Source organism: Strix uralensis, chromosome 5 (genome assembly GCF_047716275.1).
Source record: "Strix uralensis isolate ZFMK-TIS-50842 chromosome 5, bStrUra1, whole genome shotgun sequence".
Lineage (NCBI taxonomy): Eukaryota > Metazoa > Chordata > Aves > Strigiformes > Strigidae > Strix > Strix uralensis.
In genome coordinates this window covers 88208097-88228737 of record NC_133976.1, presented here as the reverse complement: position 1 = coordinate 88228737, position 20641 = coordinate 88208097, and the positions used below count along the sequence as shown (strand labels likewise).

The window sequence follows — 20641 nt, the reverse complement described above, 5'->3', positions numbered from 1 at the left end:
ATTTCTCTGACTGTGCCTGAACAGTAAACAATGTCTTTGCGGGGCTGCGCGTGGGGAGGGTGTGGTGGCTGCGCTTCCTGGCTCTCCTGAGCCACACAGTGTGCCAGCAGTGTGCCCAGGTGGCCAAGAAAGCCAACAGCATCCTGGCTTGTATTAGAAATAGTGTGACCAGCAGAAGTAGGGAGGTGATAGTCCCCCTGTGCTCTGCACTGGTGAGGCCACACCTGGAGTGTTGTGTCCAGTTTTGGGCACCTCAGTACGAGAGAGATCTCGAGGTGCTGGAGCGAGGGCAGAGGAGGGCAACGAGGCTGGTGAAGGGTCTGGAGAATAAATCCTGTGAGGAGAGATTGAAGGAGCTGGGACTGTTTAGTGTGAGGAGGAGAAGGCTGAGGGGAGACCTCATCACTCTCCAACTCCCTGAAAGGACATTGTAGAGAGGTTGGTGCTGGTCTCTTCTCACAGGTGATTAGTGACAGAACAAGAGGGAACGGCTTTAAACTGCAACAGGGGAGGTTCAGACTGGACATTAGGGAAAAATTTTTCCCAGAAAGAGTGGTCAGAGAGTGGAATAGGCTGCCCAGGGAGGGGGTGGAGTCACCATCCCTGGGTGTGTTTAAGGGTCGTTTGGGTGAGCTGTTGGGGGATGTGGTGTAGGGGAGAACTTTGTAGAGTCGGGCTGATGGTTGGACTCGATGATCCCAAAGGTCTTTTCCACCCTGAATGATTCTGTGATTCCTGCTTTCCAGCTGCATTACAGTCAGCAAATCCTGTCCTTGCTGCATGCCGTAGCTTTCCCCAAGTATAAAAAGGGTGGCTACTTCATAAAGAGCTTTTCTGTGGAAGATCTGTGGGTGCAGAAACACCAAGCAAGGCATTGCTATCATTTTTACCCCAGAGGGTTCCAGCGCTGGCGATGGAGGTGCTGACGGACGGACGCCCTCCGTGTGTGGGTGCAGTTCACAGCGCCCGGGTGGCCAAAATGGACATTGTTTGCCCACCCTTGTCCAGATTCCCTCTTGCAGAAGAGATGGTGAGGTATCACCACTTAAAAATTACAAATAAACAAGTCCCCAACTTCTTCTAAATGAGAAATAAAGGAATTAATTTAGACTGTCTTTGGGAAGAAGGGTAAAGTTAATGGAGGAGAGGAAATATGTTGAGAGTTTCTAAAATCCGAACCAAAAAAGTATCAACTTTCATCTTGACGAATGAATTGCTTTTGCTAATTCCCTCTCCTTTTTATGATCTCTATACCTGTAATGACAAAAAGGCAGTGACCTCCCACCTGTCTAGGGAAGAGACAAGTTTGAAACCTTCTTCTGGGTGAGGCTCTTCCCTTTTTCTGAAGAGAGCTACAGGGAGACTCTGATTTTATTTTGTATAGGCTTATGAGAATATGAGTGCTGTGTACTTCACTACAGTTAGTAAAAATTGTACTGTCAGGGCTGCTGCTGGGATAAAGCTACTGTCATTAAAGAACTGTTTCTCTGTGGAGTCTTTTTCTTTAGTTTAAGAAAAGAAATCATAAGGCCTATAGACTTGAGGTTTCATCAGATTCAGTGCTTCTGGGATGATGATTTTGATTCAGTCAGTAAGAGGTTGGTGAATGGGATTTATCTAGAGCCCTTGTAGGTGGCCTAATTTTGCCAAGATGCTTGATAATGGTATCCCCATGACTTCTGGCTGTGGGAGCTGGTAAAGCCATACCCTTTTGAATGTGCCTCCCTAAAAGCAGCAGGCAATGCTCTCTCTGGTAACACTTCCTCATTTAACTTTTTTCTCAGTTTATATTGGTTGATACAGTTGCTTTTCAGAGCTATCATTAAAAACCAGAAGAGCAAAAAAGTGACTTAAGCATTGGTTCAAAATATCTCACTTTTGTCCATCAGGCATGGGAAAAAAAAGTGTGTTTTGTTAGGACAGCAAAATGAAGCTGAAGGAAGTTGCCATCTAGACACTGATAAATGAGTGTCTGGGACTAGTGCCTCGTCTTGGAGGAATCTGTTAACTCACAAAGACATCTTTAACCTTGTAGAGTTGGATTTTCAAAATGACATAAGGCAACTGGGCATTTAAAAATCATGGAAGGTCTGTGAGAGCTGGGAGTATAATTCTTTGAAATGTAATCTCTACTGAATTGGGTATAATTTATGAGCAGGATGAAGGGCTTATTATCAGGTTAGTTCAAAACTTTTCTTTCTTATGTTACCCCCATCCACTCAGGATCCAAAACCTGAATTTAAAGTGACTGCATTTGATCTCTTTAACCCCTCAGTGTCACCCTAAGCTCTTTGTGGGGAAGAAAAAACCAAACACACAGCAAGCTGACTTCATTTTAAATGTCCATCCAGCTTTATTTGCATTTACTTGTCTGGGATTTAAGCATGTGCTTTATGGTAGGCACAGATGTGAAGTGGAAAACCTTCCTTATTGTGAGCTCCTGCGAGGACTCAATAATTGGGTCTTTGCAGCTAGAACTTAAATCTAGTACCAAAATGTCCTGAAGTTTCCACTGAAACTACACTTATTCAAACAATAATGAATGAGCTTAGCAAAGGCAGTTAAATCATCCAAAGTAGGTTTATAGGATGTCTTTAGAATAGGGTGTGGGGACTAAAGAAGATTGGCTTTCTCCCTATAATTCTTTATGCCTACACGTATAGAGCAGCCTTGCCCAGTTTGCTGAATGACAGTTTTTCTATAGCATTTCTGATCCCCAGCCTGAATTGCCTGGTTGCCAAATTGCACCTTTAAAGGTTTGAATTACTGTTAAAAACTATATGATTTTCTTGAAAATATAAAAGAACACAACTGAAACTAATGTTCATCTTCGTGGGGATATCAGACAGAACAGTCCCCCTCAGGAAGTTTTGTCCATGCTTAATTTTTCCAGTTATAACGTAAAGGGAATCCGCGCTCGGATTTGACAGGTACTGAAGAATGTGTAGCACGGAGTGGGTGGGATAGTTTGCACGTTTAGTGTTTATTATGTCCTTCTCTAACTTGCTAATTGAAGCTTCTTCTGTGCGGACAGAGTGAGGGGAATAACAACCCTTAGGAGCTAGTTGAAAGGTTTATCGAGCCTCACATCATGTCTCCAATAGAGGGCAATAGCAGCCGGGAGCAGGGAGCAGTGTTAGCACAGGGCAAGCCTACAGCAATAATTCCTCGGGTATAATGTCCCAGCTTGTAGTGATCAGAGACTTGCACAGCGCTATGAAAATGACTTTCTGTTGCTCACCAGTAGCTCTCGCTTTTATAAATCCAGACATTTCAAAGGATGTTCATGTATTGTGTTGATATAGCAAGACTATTTCTCTGTTCTTTCAGCAATGCTACCTTCACACACAAAACGTAGAGCAGCAGGAATTAGCTATTCGGAATATATCCTGACTAGTTAGCACTGCATGTCAGGCTGGAAAACAGGATTCTTATTCTAAAAGCCATTAGTAAAGGTTTTACGTTTAAAAAGGCAAGAAAAATTTGGGGGACCCTTTGCTTATATTGATCAGATAAATAAAGTTATAATGCATGAATGAAGCTTCCTAAATATGCAACACTTTAAAGGAATTAATGCTTGACTGTATGGGCCAGGCATCATCATTGTCCTCTGCTGCCTGTTCAGCGAGCTCCTATAAACCCCTGGTGCTGCACCCGATTGCCTCTGTAATCAAAGAAGGCTACAGCTGAGCTCCAGCACAGAGCACAGAGTTGACCTTGACTAGCTATTGACATTGTTCTGTTTTCTCTGATTGGTTTGAAATTCCAAAATTAATTATCTTTTGTGGGAAGACAGGAAATGTTCTGCATTTCTATCTATTGCCATGGATGGGGAGAGGGGGCAGAGAAGAATGCACAAAATTGCCACAACTGTACAGCTTTTGCTTGTTGAATTGTTATCATAAACATTTCAGGGTGCTTTCCTTTTGGTCATAATCTTTCTGCTTGTGCATGCTGTGCATGCGTGACCAGGGAGGAAGAATGCATTCTAAACCAAATCTCAGCATGTCTCAGCAGGGAAAAAATGAGAAGGAGAGGAAAAGCAAAGAGAGAGGAAGATTATCAGACAAGAATACTTAATGACACTTCAGAACCATGTGTAAAGGCCTTTTGTGATAACTGTCCACTGTCTAGAAATGAGTCATTGGATATATAACACGTTGCAGTAACTAATCATATATCCTACAGTGAGGAGTACTCCTTCTCCCTGGCTACTGTGTTTACCAGAACGGATCCCTCTTAAATCTGTCACGTTGCTGCCATACGATTCAGATCTGTGAATCCGTTGCAGAAAACTGTACTGTGCACTGAAACGCTCTGTTCTGCTCGTCTCTGAAGCAGAAAGAGATCTCTCCTTTCAAATTGCCCGTCGTAGTGCCTGATCTCCAGTGTCAGTTTGCATTGTCCATCATAAAGCACAGCTGCTCATCACGCCATCCCGAACAAGGCAAGAAAAATGCAGATTACTTGACAGGATCCACAAAGAGAAGATAGAGGTGTAATTTCATTGACCTCTGAGCTGGTCTGATTTACATTAGCTGAAGTAATGTCCCTATTATTTTCTGTCACCTTAGGTCCAGGAAGCTGAACGCTGTGTCCCACATTGTGAAACGCTATGAAAATACACATCCCAGCCTTCCCCAGTATTGCCAAAACAGAACAATCCTTTACATGTGATTTTTGGTGAATATCTTACTCTATTTTAAAATACCATTTATCTCAGGGACCTCTCATTGTACTGGGAATGGAACCTTTCCTTCAAGGGAAACAGGAATCCTGTAGAAAATAGTAGAAGTGCAGAAACTGTATCTTTTTTCCTAGAAAAAGAAAAATTATGTGTGGGTTTTATTATTACAAATTATAGCCTGGTTATTTGTCTCACCTCTCTGACAGATAAACTAGTGCTCAGCGGGAGCAAGTGCTGTAAATAATCAGTTTGCTATTTATACACTGAAATGGGAAACACATTTATGGGTAACAATAATAATTAGAAAACATTTATAAAAAGCTGCTGGGTTGCTATTTGGTGCCTCTGGAGTGAGCAGCTGTAAGAAAGCAAAAACAATCAGTGCAACTTCAGAGAGACTGAGAATGGGTTCCATGAGCTTAAATTGTCAATAATAAAGATGTAACAGCTTCCAAGCAAATTAAAGTCTTGATGATGTTCCCATTTAAGTGAATTAGGCTTTCGACTAATTTTAATAAAAGTTGCCCTAAATGTTTAGGGGACTGATCTGAATACACGAAACAAAATTATTTGACACACAAGGAGTGCATTATAACTCCCCTATATTAGAAAGGCTAAAATAAATATGGGGTGTTTTTCCCTTACTTTGATTTTCTGCAGGCTTTTTCTCGCTGGTTTCCCAAACATTGACCTTGGTAGTGACCTCATCTACCAGCCCCATTTCTTCTTTAGTCCCTTACCGGGGGATATCATTTCACTGAGGATTTCAGCGTTGCATGCTACGCAAAGAACCCCGAGAACTTCCTTCCTCGTGGGGTTTGTCAGCAAGGCTAATCGATTAACGGGGCTGCACAGTTTTGTTCTGTGTTGTTGCAGCAGGGTTGTTACACCACATGGATCTGCTGTGGGAGAAAACAGTTGATGTACAGCAGCTGCCTCTCGGAGCAGGGTCGGGGGTTCACGTGTTCGGGGTTTGTGTGGCTCCGTCCCCTTCGCTGTGGCCAGCTTTTGTAGAGGCTGGTATGGAGAGTTCTTGCTACTGAAGCAAAGTCACTTGTTAATTTTCCCTCTCCGGGATCTAGATCAAAGGCAGGGGGAAGGGGAGAAGAACCCGGGTCTCGGAGCTGGTCTGAGAGCACTGCACAGCTCCTTTGTGGTTGTGACACCAACGCTGACCGCCTGCTCCAACAGTGTCACCAGCAGGCAGGGAACTGCTGGCAGACTGGGGAAGCTGGAGGGAGCGGGAGAGCCTAGGAGTGACGGGTTGCCTATCCTGAAAAGGGCTGAGGGGAGTTTGCTGCTAGGAGAGAGATTTTACAGAGGTACCTGCTTGTCAGCAGAGGATGCTGCTCTGAGGACTAGGTCATAAACTTGGTGTTGGTAGCGTTTCGAGCCATGGCCTTCTCTAATCAGTGAGGTTTTTTCATGAGGCGCTTATGGCCTCTGGTTTAACTCTCCTAAGACATCTGTGATAATGGGGAAGATTGAGGCTGGACTTGGTCTTACAAGTCAGGTCATAAATCTTTCTTCTGGCCATTTTCGTGTTGTTATGATACTGCAGAGAATGATTACTCCAGCAAGTCCACTACTGTTTCATATTGAAATTAATGGTGCCTTGCCAGTGTGTGACAAGAAATTGTATCATTTCATCTGAAGATCATACTTGCAGGCAGCAGCAAATGATGAGAATTACTAACGTACTTCAGGATCATACTTTAGGAATATCTGAATTAAATTCGTTCCTTGCTGCTAGTCTTTTTCTTTCTGCAAGTGCATTGCATACAGTGCAGAATTTATTTGGTCAAATGTCTAAAATTATGTTATGAGCATGGTTTTGTGAAACTTTGCTGTATTTTTTATCAAAATTCCTATGTCCGTTTACGTCAAGGAAATTTCCCCTTTCCTAAACAGTTCCTACCAGGAGTAGGTGCAGCAGTGACCACAAGGTAGTATTAACCCACACGTAGAGCAGTACTGAATTTTTACACTTTGGATTCTGGTATGGATACTTTGTTGAAAAAGAGCAGGAAAAATCTGTTCAGTGGGTTGATTTTTAGTAAGGTTCACAGAAGAGCTATGGGCTTATGTCAACCAAATTTGACAGAGGGATGGAGTTCTCACAAATACTTCAAGCTTTTAAAAATCGTTGCTTGGAAGGAGAGAAATGGTAGCAAGAATTCACTCTTCTGTTGTCTTTGGTCTGCTGGTGCACCAGTTAGTGTTTAGATGGTGATTTAGTTACGAGCTACTCCTCACCCAATGAGGAAATGGGAGATAGAGAGGTGAGGGAAGGGCATGAAAATACTCTGTAAGGGAAGTGAGGTTATAGATGACATAAGGGAATGATCTTGGGTTACTGTGATGAGGAGAGAGGTAGGACATAGGATACAAATCCATGGCAGATCAACTTCATTAGTTCTGCAGCTGAGGGAACAATTTATTTCCTTTCAGACAGCAGGTTGGCCTAGGTATTTAAAATAGTTGAACGAGCTCTGGGAGCTGGAATAACAAGTTTATTACAATCATGTAACAAGTTGCGTTGTTTTATATAGCACTAGGGGAAGTGGCACACAAAATAAGCTCAGTAGAGGAAAGAAAATATGGTCTAGGAGAATCTGGATAACATACAGATGTACAGACATTAGTGCCTGGTAAGAGATTGGATAGTGAAAATAGGAAAGAGGAAGAGTAGGACGTGGGTGGACAGTGAAACTAACTGGAAGAAATGGCACTGGTGGCTCAGCATTGTGTCCCTGAGTGATGAATGAGATCAAAACGTTTGGCCGAATAACCGAATAGCATGAAGTGTATTCCCCTGACAGTCTGTGAGCAGGGCAGGCAAAACCACAGGGTGATTCAGTACCTAAGTCACAATCCTGCTGCAAGTCTTCCCGTCAGAGGAACACCCCTACCACCCCCATACGTGAAGCTGGGGGTGACCAACCTCCTTAGCTTGGAGATCCAGAATTAACCAGCCTAACTGGTTGTTCTAACTCCCTTCATAGGTGTAGGGAAAACAAACAAGAGGAGGAGGGGGGATTTGACAATTTCCCTACTGCTCCATGCTGACTTATGTTGCTGTAACATTTATTTTAAAGTAGTTTTTATGTGTAGTGTAAACATTAAATACAATACTGGATTGCTACTTCCATGCAACAGTGTTACGGAAGCTGTATCAAGTACACTTCAGTTATTATCAGTTGTTTTATGTTAATAAAGTAATAAGCAAACGTAGACAGAAAGAGAAGAAATCACAGTACTTAGAAAAGAAACAGACCTTAAGAATCATTCTCCTTTGCAGGCTGTATTGGGTTTGCGTGGCCAGGTTTTGGTAGCCAGGGGGCTACAGGGGTGGCTTCTGTGAGAAGCTGCCAGAAGCTGCCCCTGACAGAGCCAACACCAGCGGCTCCAAGACGGACCCGCCGCTGGCCAAGGCGGAGCCCATCAGTGACGGTGGTAGCGCCTCTGGGATAATACTTAAGAATGGGGAAAAAAAATGTGCAACTGCAGCCAGAGAGAGGAGTGAGAATATGTGAGAGAAAACTCTGCAGGCACCAAGGGCAGGGCAGGAGGAGGGGGAGGAGGTGCTCCAGGCACCGGAGCAGAGATTCCCCTGCAGCCCGTGATGAAGACCACGGTGAGGCAGCTGTGCCCTGCACCCATGGAGGCCCACGGGGGAGCAGAGACCCACCTGCAGCCCAGAGGGGACCCCACACCGGAGCAGAGGGGTGTGCCCGAAGGGGCTGTGACCCCGTGGGAAGCCCAGGCTGGAGCAGGCTCCTGGCAGGACCTGTGGGCCCGTGGAGAGAGGAGCCCAGGCTGGAGCAGGGGAGGAGTATGAGGAGTCCTCCCCCTGAGGAGGAAGGAGCAGCAGAGGCAAAGGGTGATGAACTGACCACAACCCCCATCCCCTGTACCACTGCATCACTGGGGAGGAGGAGGTAGAGAATTTGGGAGTGAAGTTGAGCCTGGGAAGAAGGGAAGGGTGAGGGGGAGGAAGGTGTTTTAAGATTTGTTTTTATTTTTCTCATTACCCTACTCTGATTTGATTGGCAATAAATTAATTTTTTCCCCAAGTTGAGTCTGTTTTGCCCGTGACAGTAATTGCTGAGTGATCTCTCCCTGCCCTTATCTCAACCCACGAGCCTTTTGTTATATTTTTTCTCCCCTGTCCAGCTGAAGAGGGGAGTGATGGGGGGCTTTGGTGGGCACCTGGTGTCCAGCCAGCGTCAACCCACCTCAGAGACACAAGCTCAGCACTAGATTAAGGCTGTGTTTACATGTTGTATAAACATCTCACGCTTCCTGTGGATGAGCTGCAGCATTTGCAGCTTCTCATGATACAGTCACTGATCTCTGTGCTGTCCTGTGCTGGTGCTTTAGGGTTTGTCAGTAAAACTTGGTCACCTTTTAAATATCAAATATTAAATTGTACAGATAAATATATATTAAGTCCACTTCAAAATCTGAGATTGGTCCTTTGTTTTGTTGTTGATTACTATAAAAGGGTAGCAGAATACTCAGCAGATACTGACCGTCTCTTTTGTTATACTTTTTAAACTGCCAAATACTTTTTTTTTTTAATAAGAAAGATAATTGCAGAATTTTTTACGCTGTCTAGATCAAGAAAATGCTATGTTCAATTTTTTTGCCTCAACTGTTCACTCATGAAAGAGAAAGAAATCTTATTTCATGGGAATCATTCAAAGCGTTAATAATCTCACTGCAACACTTTGCCTTCAAAATAAATAGTACAATATCCTTTTAATTATACATACACGGTGGCTTAAAAAGAGACAAACGACAAAGAAAAATCTACATGATAAAAGGCTCCTAAACTAGCAGCATCTCTTGATCAAGACTTGTTCTAAAGCATTCACTGCAACTTCTTCCTTGCCGGGGCTTGCCAAGCGAGGGAGCAAACCCAAGCTCAAGTGGGGCAAACCTAGTCTGAAACCCCGTTCTGCTGCTTTGGCCTTGGCACTTGCCCATCACTCGGCGCCGTTGCAGTCATACAGCTTTTCTAGCTAGAAGAGAGCGTTTAGGAATGTCTCTTTGAATAGAAATCCAAGTCCCCTGTTTCAGAGGCTCGTTCAGCGCCTGTTAGAGTTGTGGAGGACTCGTGTTTGGTGCAGGCACCGAGGTGTGGGCTCCTTAATTTGTGGAATTTAACATATTATCTCTTGGGTTTTTGCTGAGACTGTTCTGTCTTAGTTTTGACTCTTTGCCTATAAATGCCATTTAAAGGCTGTTACTTTTTTCTTCTTTCCTAACAGTATCAAGGACAAAAATAAAGGTGAACTAATCCCCCCAGTAATGAAGGAAACTGTATCCTACCTAAAAAGAAAAGGTGAGTTCTGTGTCAAAAGGGGATGTGTCTTTCAGAACAAGGACAATACTATGAAACTAATGCTCGGTGCCTGATTCAGCAAAGTTTGCAGCTGCACGGGATGTGTTTAAATCCTGAAACGAGTGGCAGTTGGGCACTGCCATTCAGGTCTTTGATGAATAGGGAATACTTGTTATTGGATTATTGTCCCACTATGAAAAAAAAACAGAAAACTTTTTGCCTTTAGGATTAGATTAGGGAATAGCAAATAAAAGACGATGTCTTGAAATACACATGATCAACCCATATCATGTTGTTGGCCTTATGTAGAACTCCCAGGTAAAAATCAACGAGAAGTTCTGTTTTTATAGAACCAGTGGCCATAAAAGCTCATTGAAAAAACATATTTTGCAAGAGTAAGCCTGAAGTCCTCCCTTCGCAAAATATTGTTCCTGGCACTTACAGACCCTTTGACTGCAGTTCCTATCTATAGTTACTTTATATAGAGATACAAATTACACAGACCCGTATTTAAAATGGAAGCATCCAACTCTGAGTTCCCTGTGTGGCCTTTGTGTGGAGGGCAAAGAGAGGGTAGGCTTTGAGCTGCCAGCTCTGCCCCTGAGCTCCCCAGTGCACACCTGGCCAACACAAAGGACCAAATATCAGATGCTGTCTGTGGGGAAAGTGCAGTGTATTCCCTGCGTAGGGACAAGGGCACAGGCAGGGAGAAAGTCAGAGATAAGGCTCAGTCTTGAAACTCCTTTTCCTAGTGTGATATAATTTTTATGTTTTGATCCCTGGTTTTTAAGACAATCACAGCAAGATTTCCATAGCCCTTTGTGCTCCAAGGCCTCAAAGCTTCACAAATGTTTGCTAAATCTTACAGTACCAAATCGATAGCCTAGGTACATTTATCTTACAGGTGACAGAACAGGAGCAGGGCATGACACAGTTATGTGACTGGCACAACGTTACGCAGTGGTAGAACTGGGAATGATTCCCAAGATCCCTGAAAGAAGGGTGTGAATTTTTAATAGGTGTGTCAAATGAAGAAAATCAAAATGTGTTTGGTTCAGTTTTGGGATTTTTTTTTAAAATAAAACAAAAAAGGAAACATCACTGGCATTTAATATGCCATTAAGTTTGGTTGATATTTGAATAAATTTTGAGGATTGGCAAAAAGACAAAAACCAGACTTAGATGTCTCTATGGCTGTTAAATGGGTTTTATCTGAGATTTTTCCTCATTTCAAAGAGCTATTTGTATTGACAGCACACAAATAGTATAGAATATGAATTTTGAGTAAATTATATTCATCTGTAGACAGGCTCGCCCAAAACCTACATCCCCCAATATCCCTAATTCTTAATTTGCATCCTTGAGCTGTCATTCTGAACAAGGTCAGTTTTGCTTTCAAGATTCAAATAGCATGCATCACTGTTTTCTGTTCATTTTAACTATTGCCACTAGGGTTTGGCCTGAGGTTGAGTTTATTTGGACCCGAAGTGAGAAATTTTAAACTTTTAAAAAACTTGTACTGAATAGGCTTCACATTTGTGAAGGCTAAGGGTGGGGAGGCAGGAGAAACATTGCTTCTCAGTTTTACTGATGATTCTCAAGAGAAATCCTGGCTTTATTTAAATCAGTGCAAGACTGTACTGATTTAAATGAGGACAGACTAGACACTTAGTGTCTTGCCCTTGTTGCTAGGCTATGCTCCTTCATATTTTAGCTTCCCTCATGGTAAATAAGAACCTCAAATAACTGCCCGTTTTATTTTTGTGGGGGTTTCATACCTTGAGGGAAGCTATTTAATGATACACATAGGAGAATGAGAGAGAGATCCACTGCAGTGGATACCTGCTTACGGTTGCAAGCAGTGGAGTGTAGTATCTGTAGGGATGTTTGTGTACAGAGCAGCCGGCTCCTTGCCTCTTGAAATGGCTGAATTATCTTCAAAATGCCTGCAGCAGCCAAGGCCAAGGACTGGAGTGGGGCCAGTTCTGCTATTAACTGGTGTGCAGTAGGTGAGGAGTTCCTAATAGTCTTTACTGAAGGCCTCTAGGTCCAAATTCAGGAATTCCACTCAAGTCCATAAAAGCTCTTTGGACGTGCTGTTTCCAGACTGGTGCTAATGCTGAAAATTTTGCAGGTGTAGCTTGTGTCAAATATTATGGTTGGATACAGGGAATGTAAATAGTTCACTACTAAGAATCTTGAAGGCAAGTGACTGGCAGCTTGAGACAATCCCTGTAATTATAATTGTAAGTGGATAATTAGAGCTTATGTAGTGTATCGGTGCATGCCCCATATGCAGATGAAAGACAGACTTTTTCGTGTTTTAAAATGTTATGAAACAATCATCCTTTCATATATTTAGCTTATCCTAATAGGCAAACACCTCTTCCTCACTAATCACAGGAGTCAAGAGAGCTAAAATGAGGATGGATGTCGACTAACATCATTACTTCTCACAGCTGTTATTATTTAGAAATGGAGTGAAAATTTAGTCACTAAAACGTTAATTGTTTTAAGCTTTTGGCTGGGCTTGGGAGGAGGGCTTTGCCTATCTGGCACGCCCTTGGACCTATTTAAAGATTTCAAAGAAATAGTTTTATGGCCATCATTACGTTGTGCTGGTGACCAGTAACTAGTAATTCTTGCACTGATCTGACACAAAACCTCCTCCATACCTTGCTTTTGTTCTTCCTGGGTGTTTTGTCTCATCACATTGCACCAGTCCCATACTCTTCCCTCTCACCAGTTGCTGAGTCTAGCTCAGATACCAGCAGTTTTCTGAAGCAGCAACGCCAACTGCGCAGTACAGGGAATTAAAGCAAGTTTTAGCTCTCATGGTTGTGATAAAAGAAAGGGTTGCTCAACCTTGTCATTGCAGATTTTCTCCTAGATGAAATGTTTGTTATTCTGAAAGGAGTAATCATCCTTGGGTTTTCTCCAAACTTCATCTTTTTTTGGCTAAAAACTCATCTGTTCAGTGCAGTATCAGCACAGTTTGTAAAGGATAGTCTCTGAGGAAATGTGATGATACTTCTGAGCAAAGCCCTTGTGGCATGGTAGTGTTGGTCACTGATAGGTAGTCCAGCCACACACTTGCTAGCCGGACTATCTCATTTTTTCCCCAGCTCTCTGTCCTTCTGTGCCCCCAGGAAGGAAGGGCATGGGCTCTGTCAACGTTGATATTTTCCAACCAATCCCAGGTTTGCTCAGAGCTGTCATATTCCCTATCATAAGGAGATCTCCACAAACCAGATTTCTAAGGAGAGATGGCTTGTCAGGTGGAGTGTTTTCTGACATTCTCAGCCAGCTGATGCTTGAAAGCCAAGTACCTGCCATGCCAAGGCTGTTAAGCAGTAGGTGATAGACATGCATTTTTTTGCACTTGATTATAAGTGTGCAGGTATCTGTTGTACCTGCTGTCTGCTACGATTTTAACTCTTTCTCTAAATCTGGAATATCTCAATTCTGCTGTCAGCTCCAGCGAGTGTTGGTTCCCGTGCTGACAGCCCTGGGAGGCTGACTGGCAGCGTTCTTTGCACTCCAGACGCGGCCGTGAGCGCAGCGAAAGCTGCAGTTCATCTTCCGGAAGTGACAAAAATTACTGTCATTACCCCATTCCATTTGATTTTGGCATAGTTTCCAGCCTTGCAGAATTAGCAGGGAGAGGGTTTTGGTTTTCACCCCCTGGTGCTGTATTTCCACTCTTTCTTCCTATCGCTACGTTTTCACCTCTATGTACCTGAAATCAGTTTTCTGAAACTCTGACTTAGATCACAGAAGCTTCTGCAAAATGATGCTCCATCAGCAGATTTCTTGAAACATCAGAGACCCTCTGACATCCATTAAGTCCACTCCATACTGCTCAGGCTCTTACTTCTTGACCAGACCTGATGCAGGAGCTGTGGCGGTACTCAAACCAGGCACCAGCCTGCAATAGTATCCACCACGCTGAGGAAACTTTCCATTTCTAAAGTTCACCCAGCCTTTTTCATCTTAAAGCCTACAGTTCCTTTGACAGAGCGCTTCATGTCACATTTTTTTCTCCTTGATGTTTAAATTTTCTGCCTCAGTTTCAGACAACGCTGTTGGCAGAAGTGTTCTTCCCAGTGTGGAGGCCTCTTCATCTGTAGAAATGAGCCAAAACTCCCCTTCTTGTTACGAGTTATTGAGTGGGCTCTGGCTCTGACAGCAGCAAGCATGTCCTCATCCCCAGCAGCCAAATTAACATTATGACAGTGAGTGCAGGTTTCTTCCTCATATATTTATCTGACTGCATGTTTCTGAGAAAGATGACTCTCACGGGATCCAGTTATAAGTCACCCAGAACCTTAACAAAGACTAAAGAATCCATCATAAGCAGAGATTCCTCTACATCTGTTCGTATTATATAATCTACTATGGCTGCTGCCTCAGACACTATTGCAATAAACACAGTAAACAAAGTTCTTAATTTCTATAATACTTTTCATGTTATTTTTTCAACAAAGGAAAAGAAAGTAGCCATTTCACCGCTTCCGTTCTAGCTCCACTTTAGAGTGAAAAATGTTTTTGAAGTTTTTAATACTGAATTTTAATGAATGCTTGATTTCAGTTCCTGCTAACCTTCACAGGGAAGAATTGGTTTCCTAAAATGGGTTCTGAGTAGCTGAGAAAATCATCAGCTCATTCAGACTAAGCCTCAGAGTTCATCTTCTGGACCAAAGCAGAGAAGTGCTCTTAATTTCAGAAGTAAGATGTTGGTATCATCCTGAACCCAACTGATGATTTAGTCAGGCCAGAGAGGAAGGGTGGGTTTAACATAGCACATTTGTGACTAGATCTTCATAGTAACCAGCAAACCAGAGGATGCTTTTTTTTTCTATGCTCAGCCTCAAAACCACAACCTGTTCTTCTGTCTAGTTTATAAATGCAAGGCTTGACTTGCACTTGCACTAAATAAGATTTTTCTTTTGTGTGTGTGTATGTGTACTACCTTATCTACCATGCCGTGAGAAATTGTCTTGGTTAATGGAATATTCATTCTCTTGTCAGAACAATTCATAAGTGTTTCTAACCTGGTGTCATTCCTTCGGTGGTGATGATCTGGATGCTTTGCTCATAGGCCCTTTTCTCCAAAAAGCCCAGGGTAGTCATTTTCTTTCTCTGGTTAATCTGTCCCCACGTGTCCTCAGCAACCTCTTCTGTGCCAAGGTGAGACTGTAAATGGGGACTGTCATTTCTAACCGACCGTTTTGGTAACCAGAGCTCTAAGTCAAGCCACGCTGCAGAGGATGCATCGCTCTGTGCGTGGGTTCCGTAACGCTCAGGGACGGGGTTGTGCAGGTGAATGAAGCTGCTGTGTCTTTTACTTGCGTGTTTTTTTTTCTAGAAAAGCAGGCTGGGTATAAGGTATCATGATAAATTAAAAGCTAGATGGTATGTGGCTGGTGGTTTTGGTGTTTGTTAGGTCACTTAGTTTTTAAACTAAGTTTGAGTGTACTAACTGATACACACTAAAAGTAAAACTTCATGGCAAAATCCATATTTTGTTTGCAAACCCCCCAACATCTGGAGGTCAGAGGACAGCTTTTAAGGGAATTTTTATTTGATTCATTATGGTGGGTATAAAGAGCACTGTTCAGACCTGCATGAAGGTGTCAAATAGGTTACAAAGGGCAGGAATGTCGCTCAAGCCTATCTCAAATATTAATACACTGTCATTTGTATTGATTTTATGCAAAATACCAATTTGAAATATATAGGTAGGATTAGTTTTGTTAATGTATTTTGTTTTAGAGAGTATCTCCAAAGGATAAACAACATGCTTGTCCATGCTTTAAACAATTCAAAACCAAAGCTAACCTGCTAGGATTATTGCTAAAATTTTCAAAATTTGATAACATTTGAATGTCCCTATAAGAAAACAGCTACAGAAAATTGGGTGGAGAACTGATTACTAAAGAGACTGTGTGGGATCGGCAGCAGCTCAGAAGTGATGGAACAATAAACTCATTGTGAAAGAATCACACTACAGAATTATAAAGCAGCGAAGATAACTGTCCCCAGTAGGAACATTACCTCGCAGTAGCCCCCATTGCTGAGCCTTCCTCTCTTACCTCATCTCTTTTGTTGACTGGAAGTGCTTTGCAGCACAAACTTTTTGTTCAATGTTGTCTTGTGGTACCACAGGAGAGTCCTGGGTGATGACTCAGACTTGTAAATGAAATGGTAATAACCATGCTATAGAAGTTTTAATGATAAAGTAATAAATGTCCTATGGTATGATTATAGTGACAACTAAAGCTGTCCTTTATCTGTTCAATAGCAGAAGCAGCGGTAAACATTGATTAATCTTTCCTCCTCATCCCCTCCATGAAGCACAACAAATCCTGCTGATGGAGGAGGTTTTGGTTCCTTTCTTTTAATGTGGATGAATACATCCTGGTGGTGATAGTCAGATTGGGTAGAGATGGATGGTTACGCATTCTGAATACGTTTGGATTGCTGCAGCTTAGCAAGTTTGCCTCCTGGCCTCCACTTCTTGTGATCAATCAAATATCTTTTAAAAATGCAACACCGGGAAAGCTTGACATTGGCCATACAAACATTTCTGAGTTCTTGGCTCTTTTGTTTTCATGTTTTTACCTAGGGTTCATGGAGATGAGATAAATCCCAAGACTGGTTCGCGTGCCATCAAATAAAAATGAACCTTGTCGTAAGCACAGTTTGTGGTTTTGGTGCTCAGGCATTGTAAATAAATTATATTCAGAGGTGTCAAGTATAAACTGAGAATATTCATTCATAAATCCAAAGGCTAGAGACTGCGCTGTTCAAAACTGCAAGGACACAACTACAGTTTGGGTTCTGTGGAACAGTTCTACGTCCTTGCTGCTGCTGTTCAGCTTTTCAGTAGGGCTGGAACTGTCCCTTCTCTTCCCCCCTGCCCTTGATCTGCTGTGCACCTTCTAGTGCAAATCATCTTTACAAACTGCAGACATCACGCTCACTTGTTCTGTATTCATTGCACAGACTACAGGGGAAGGGAAGGCTCTACAGTCTCCTCCTCAAACTTGTATTCTGGCTCTAAAAAAAAATCTTGGGTTCATCTTAAGCATAAAAATTCACAATTGCCACTGCTTTGGGCATTTAAGATGTTACATTGAAGATGGACAATTAAAATATGCTAGAAACTGATCAGTCCTCGTATTAGAAATAAACTAGCTCTAATTTTTAAAAAGGAATCTTACTAGAATTAGGTGAGCTGCAAGAAGATGTCTAAATCAGTTGTATTAATGAGAATGAAAACCGCTTCCAAATCAGGATGGACACTTCCTGAGAGCTGGCAGGACCCCAGTCCAGAGAAACATTTCCAAACTCAATTTGGGACAGAAGGAATTCAGATGCTCACTCTTTGCTATTTCTCTTCTGAAAGCAGACAAATTAACAAAGGTTTTGGATGCCAGCAACCCTCAAATCAAGGATGATTGAAAGAAAAAGAATGTAATTTTCTCATCTCTCGTTCTTTGACAAGTTTGCAGCAATGTGACAGCATGTGTTGCTTTAATTTATCTTTATCAGTTTTGATTTTCTGTGTCTTTCCTGTGGGACAACTGATTGGGGGGGTAGAAGGGAGTTAAGTATTTTTAGCAACAGTTTATTAATTCGGAGTGTGACACAGTTGTGTCATTGCACTGTGAAATTTTGTCTACTGTGGTAAAAGCCATCTTATTTCAGTGTGGAATGAAGTGCCTGCCTGTTTTCATTTATGATTACTGACATTTAAATAATTACTCAGTTAAGTTCTCAATCACGGAGTCACTTTTCATTGACTACAGATGGCTCCTTCACTAGTCACATACTACATTTTACCGTATAGTGTTTAATGTTTAAAATTAAATTTTGCTCTTTTAGTTCCCGGGAGTTTAGTGCAGGGTAGCACAAGTCCACTGATCTCTATCAATCTGTATTTTTTTGGTGAGGGGTAGGGAGCAGTTTGTGCCGGGTTGTCTCAACAGAGGCTCTGCAGCACTGATCAAATGTGAGTGACATGCAACTGCGTGTTTATCAGCAGTGGAAAGCCCAGGCTGGGTGCTCGTGTCAGTCATCCCCTAGCAGCGTTCTGGCAAGCACGGCTGCTCCAGGGCTGGGGTTCTCTATGGACTCTGTTCCACGTGCTATTAATGGCAAAACAGTTCAACTGGTACACACAAAAAAATATTTCTCTTCAAAGAGACAGCTGACATGAGTCATGCTGTAAACAGGATTTGATGGATGAACACTACTAACAAAAATTAAATAGACTACATCAAAATTATTTTTTAAAAGGACAAAAATGAATACTTTGAGCTGTAGTGACCAGGATTGTCTTCAGACAGTTCTGTATCCTCATCCCGTAACTCTGGTGGCTCTGGCATGTATTTTGTCTGCAAAAAGAAGATTTTATTTTAGCGTGGGCACCTTCTGTTGGCTTAATTATGGTAGTTCCAAGAACTGTTGGGTTTTTTTTTTTCCCTAGTGCCTGAAAAGGAAGAGACAGGATTGGATAAAGTATTTCCTGACTGTGTATAAGGCTGTGTATTTATCCATCACAGTGAAATAACCACGAGAGGCTTCAGGTCCCTTTCCTCCTTCCCATCCCTTGTTTTGAGACCCGAGTTGGGGGCATATGCTAATGCCGTTCAGGTTATGTGACATGGGAAACACCATCATTCAAACCCTGTTTTCGGGTAGCTTTCCCCCGCCCTGCTTAAACACAGAAAGCACTGAGAGCAATTAATAGACTTACAAACTTCTAAAAAAAGTATCCTTCTCAGCTCGTACGCATCACGGAAGTCAGAAAAATATATTGCGAAAGGGCTGTCTCTGTACCCAGGCTCATCGTTTTCCCCCTTCAATGGCATAACTGCTGTTGACTCATATTTCTGTTTGCCAGTAGGCTGAAGTTATGACCCATGCTTTATTTTAAAATTGCTATAATATATTATTTTTTGGTCTGAGCATCTTTTATGCAAAAAAGATGTGGCTCTTTTGCTGTTGGGGTTCTTTTACTTTAGAAGGAGAATACAGCTTTTTCTTTTTTCCTGAGCATTGTACTAATCTACGTTTAATTAGCGTCATGTCATTTCGATAGGTTGCCCACAAATGTAAAAAGGATTTGGAGATACCTGCTTTGATAGTTGGCTTGTTGCCACCTGTGAGCAAACAAATTGCTGTATATTGATTCACTTTCAAGCTGACCTGGTAAATGAATTCTGGGAGAAGCAGGGATATCGCCTGTATCCCAGATTTCTGCAGAGGAGGATAAAAGTTGCTTTTCCCCCTCCAAAAAATATATCCAGCAAGAGCTCAGTGTTATGTGCCATTACAGTAACATTGATGGGTTGAAGGGCCAGACAAGTACAGCTGCTGTCTATGCTACAGATTAATGTCTTTAATTAGACTCTTGAAAGCTTAGCCAATAAAGGCATAAACATGTTAAAAATTGATATTTATTACATTGTAGTTTATACGGTGAGATTCATATCAGATTAAAACATTAACTATTAAACCAATTCCTGCAAACTGAATTGCAAGCATTTATGATGTCCATTTTCTGAAAGACTTGTTTCTGCAGAAAACCTCTAGTTCACTGACAGCCAGCATAAAATTCTACAAATTCTCAGGAAATTATTGTGTTTCTTGTTTGCTGAGGGCAATGCCTTGACGAGCTAGCTGTTTGCAGCTGCCACTTCCAAAAGCGTGCCTTTAGACAGGTTGCACTATAAATCTAACGGAACAGTTTTACTACAGTGATGTTATTTGCCGTTGCTTTATTCAGCTGAAACATGATCTGATCGGGAATAAAGCAAGCCATCAAATAGATCATAATTATTGTCCATTTGGTTCCTTTAGAAACCACACATATCCTTCTTAGATATTGTAGTTTGAGATGTCATACTGTACCTTCCAGAACTGAGTGCGTGGGCTAAAATTTTAATATTCAACCTGGAATTTAACAGGCAAGGGCATAAATGCTTAGGAAGTAACTAGGAGCTGTACTTAGCTAAACTCCAGCTAAGCCTCTAAATCTAGTCAGTGAAGCACTTCCAAGTAGAGCTTGGGGTTCTTTGTAAAAGTCTGTGAAAATTTACTACAGTAGTAAATTATCAGTTCTTTTAGTATACTGATTTAAATTCCTATGAACAATGCTAAATGCTATTCTGTAGGGAATATTTTATTAATTTAGGAATCTTTTATTAATTTACTAATTTTTCATGTACAAAATACGCGTGCAACCTGGGTGAATTTACAAGATTGACCGAGTATCTTTCAGTAACGTACGACTCAAAATTTTTCTAGAACACCATAAAGTGTCTTGATTGTGCAAATAGATGCGTGTGTACTTCAGTTGAAACACACAAACACTGATTTCAGTCTGGCTGCTCACCTGCTGAAAGATAAGCATGAAAAAAATCAAAAAGTCAATCTGATCTTCCACACTCATAAAGAAACGTACCGCAGTCCCTCCACATCGGGGGGTGGTCTACCACTGTTCTCAAACTGTCAGCGATTTTATGTTTGGTCAGACCAGCACTGGGTGATATTTTAGATTATTCTGCTTCCAGGAGAAATCTCCGGGTCAGACT

The 20641-nt window shown here is 42.0% G+C and overlaps 1 protein-coding gene across 4 annotated transcripts in view; it reads left to right on the top strand.

The window, feature by feature from the left end:
• ARHGAP8 (Rho GTPase activating protein 8) overlaps positions 1-20641 on the top strand; it is an 82325-nt gene that overhangs the window by 49384 nt on the left and 12300 nt on the right. For all 4 annotated transcript variants that reach the window (XM_074872139.1, XM_074872137.1, XM_074872138.1 and 1 more), the window contains one exon: positions 9964-10037. In XM_074872139.1, coding sequence (XP_074728240.1) covers positions 9964-10037 — 74 coding nt within the window. The remainder of the gene's footprint in view (positions 1-9963; positions 10038-20641) is intronic.